Source organism: Colobus angolensis, unplaced genomic scaffold (assembly GCF_000951035.1).
Source record: "Colobus angolensis palliatus isolate OR3802 unplaced genomic scaffold, Cang.pa_1.0 Scaffold36, whole genome shotgun sequence".
Taxonomy (NCBI): domain Eukaryota; kingdom Metazoa; phylum Chordata; class Mammalia; order Primates; family Cercopithecidae; genus Colobus; species Colobus angolensis.
In genome coordinates, this window is record NW_012116932.1 from 10,608 (window position 1) to 13,088 (window position 2,481).

Sequence of the window (2,481 nt, forward strand, 5' to 3'; positions counted from 1 at the left end):
AAAAAAAAAAAAAATAAAAAAAATAAAAAGATGAAGAGAACCTAAGCCATTAAAAAAACTCACCTGGGCATGGTGGCTCACGCCTGTAATCCCAGCACTTTGGGAGGCTGAGGCAGGCAAATCACTTGAGGTCGGGAGTTTGAGACCAGCCTGGCCAACATGGTGAAACCCTATCTCTACTAAAAATACAAAAATTAGCTGGGTGTGGTGGTACATGCCTGCAATCCCAGCTACTTGGGAGGCTGAGGCAGGAGAATTGCTGGAAACCAGGAGGCGGAGGTTGCAGTGAGCAGAGATTGCACCACTGAACTCCAGCCTGGGTGACAAGAGTGAAACTCTGTCTCAAAAAAAAAAAAAAAAAAGAAAAGGAATCCGGAACACGCACACGTGCACACACACACTGGGGCACTTGTGCAAGCAGTGGCTTAGAATGGGAGTCCCAGTCAGGGCTCAGTCACGCATCTGCAGTCAACACACACCACACGACACAAATACGTATAAAAAAGGCTGATGTTTTATTTCCAGGTTGGCACATGTATAAGGCACAGGGGCGAATGGCTTTGGGGTCCCGGAACTGGAAATGGAGAAGGGTGTGTCTGAGGTGACCCTGCCTCCACCACCCCCTAAGTGCACTTGAGACAGGACCAGTGGTGGTGGTTTCGGCCCAGGGTCCTGAAGGGTACCACTGGCTCTGGGGGGGAGCCGTGGGGACAGTTCCCCAGGCAGGAAGCTCTACTTTCCAGCTACCCAGGAGGGACCCTCTCCTCCTAGGGGGCTATGCCAGCTCCAAAGTGCTTGGTGGCTCCCCAGGCTTAATGGACCAGCCTGCCAGGGAGGGCTGGGGTCAGAGAGAGAAAAGTAAGATAAGAACGAGGAGAAGCACCCCCAGCAGCACGGCGATGGCACACCACTGTCGGCGGTCTGGGAACGAGAAGATCAGAGGTCACAGGGGGAGAGGGTACCACCTACAACCTACCCCCACCAGGACTGACCCTGCCTCCGAGGGGACTCACCACTCGTCATGTGGGATACTTTGGCCAACTTCCTGAGGACCCCGTCCATGCGGGACTGGGTATGGTCCATTTCTTGGGCGAAGGCATCCAGCATGCTGCCAAGAACAGGATGGCATCAGCCCCAGACGGCCCAGACACACCAGGGTGGCCAAGAGACCCTGGCCCACCCCCAGGGTCCTGGCCTCACATGCCCTGCTCGTCCAGCTCTTCCCCAACGCGGCCGGACATATGCTTCAGAACCTGGATGCTCCCAGACACCACCTCCAGCTGTTGATCCTGTTCGTCCATGATTAGCTGCAGAGCAAAGGGGTGGGAGGTGCTGTTGAAAAGGACCCCAGAAGGCCAGGCGCGGTGGCTCATGACTGTAATCCCAGCACTTTGGGAGGCCGAGGCAGGTGGATCACTTGAGGCCAGGGGTTCAAGACCAGCCTGGCCAATGTGGTGAAACTCCAACTCTCCTAAAAATATAAAAATTAGCCAGGCATTGTGGTGGGCACCTGTAATCCCAGCTACTCAGGAGGCTGAGGCAGGAGAATCGCTTGAACCTGGAAGATGGAGGTTGCAGGGAGCTGAGATCACGCCACTGCACTCCAGCCTTGGCGACAAAGCAAGACTCCATATCAACAACAACAACAACAAAAAGGGACCTCAGACCTCAGATCGGTCTGCAAGGCTCTCTCCCCTCCCAGGATCCACCCCACCGGCCCCAAAACCTGCTGTGTGGCCTGCTGCTCTTCGATGTAGCGAGACGTGGCCGAGACTGCACTGGCATCCAGCAGGTCGCTGAGTGACTTCTGGGGAGCTGGCTTGCCTGCCAGTATCTGCAGGGGCACACAACATAGGCTCGGGGAGGGACCCCAACTCACAGAGGGGCATGGGGGACAAATCCCCACAGTGGTGAGTCAGGGAGGCAGACTCTGGGGCAGGAAAGCCTGCATTCCCCACTCACCACTTACTAGTAAGGTGACCCAGAGACCCCATCATTTGACTTCCTTGTGCCTCAGTTTCCTCATCTGTAAACTGCAGAGAACAGGACGGGCATGGTAGCTCAGGCTTGTAATCCCAGCACTTTGGGAGGCAGAGGTGGGCAGATAACTTGAGGTCAGGAGCTTGAGACCAGCCTGGCCAATATGGTGAAACCCTGTCTCTACTAAAAGTGCAAAAATTGGGCCGGCCGCAGTGGCTCACGCCTGTAATCCCAGCTCTTTGAGAGGCCGAGGCAGATGGATTACAAGGTCAAGAGTGTGAGACTAGCCTGGCCAACATGGTGAAACCCCGTCTCTACTAAAAATACAAAAATTAGTCAGGCGTGGTGGCAGGTGCCTGTAATCCCAGCTACTCAGGAGGCTGAGGCAGGAGAATTACTCGAACCTGGGAGGCGGAGGCTGCAGTGAGCCGAGATCACACCACTGCACTCCAGCCTGGGTGACAGATTAAGACCTTCTCTCAAAAAATAAACTAAACTAAA

The 2,481-nt window shown here is 54.9% G+C and overlaps 1 protein-coding gene across 3 annotated transcripts in view; it reads right to left on the bottom strand.

The window, feature by feature from the left end:
• Positions 1 to 492: 492 nt before the first annotated feature.
• The window catches only part of STX10 (syntaxin 10), a 7,209-nt gene continuing 5,220 nt past the window's right edge, over positions 493 to 2,481 (bottom strand). Inside the window, exons 4-7 of one of the 3 annotated variants that reach the window (XM_011953185.1) lie at positions 1,727 to 1,824; positions 1,201 to 1,307; positions 1,014 to 1,108; positions 493 to 921 (exon numbers count right to left, since the gene is read on the bottom strand). In XM_011953185.1, coding sequence (XP_011808575.1) covers positions 845 to 921; positions 1,014 to 1,108; positions 1,201 to 1,307; positions 1,727 to 1,824 — 377 coding nt within the window. In that variant the 3' untranslated portion in view covers positions 493 to 844. Of the gene's footprint in view, positions 922 to 1,013; positions 1,109 to 1,200; positions 1,308 to 1,726; positions 1,835 to 2,481 lie in introns of all 3 variants that reach the window. The other 2 variants (XM_011953184.1, XM_011953183.1) reach the window with 2 other exon arrangements.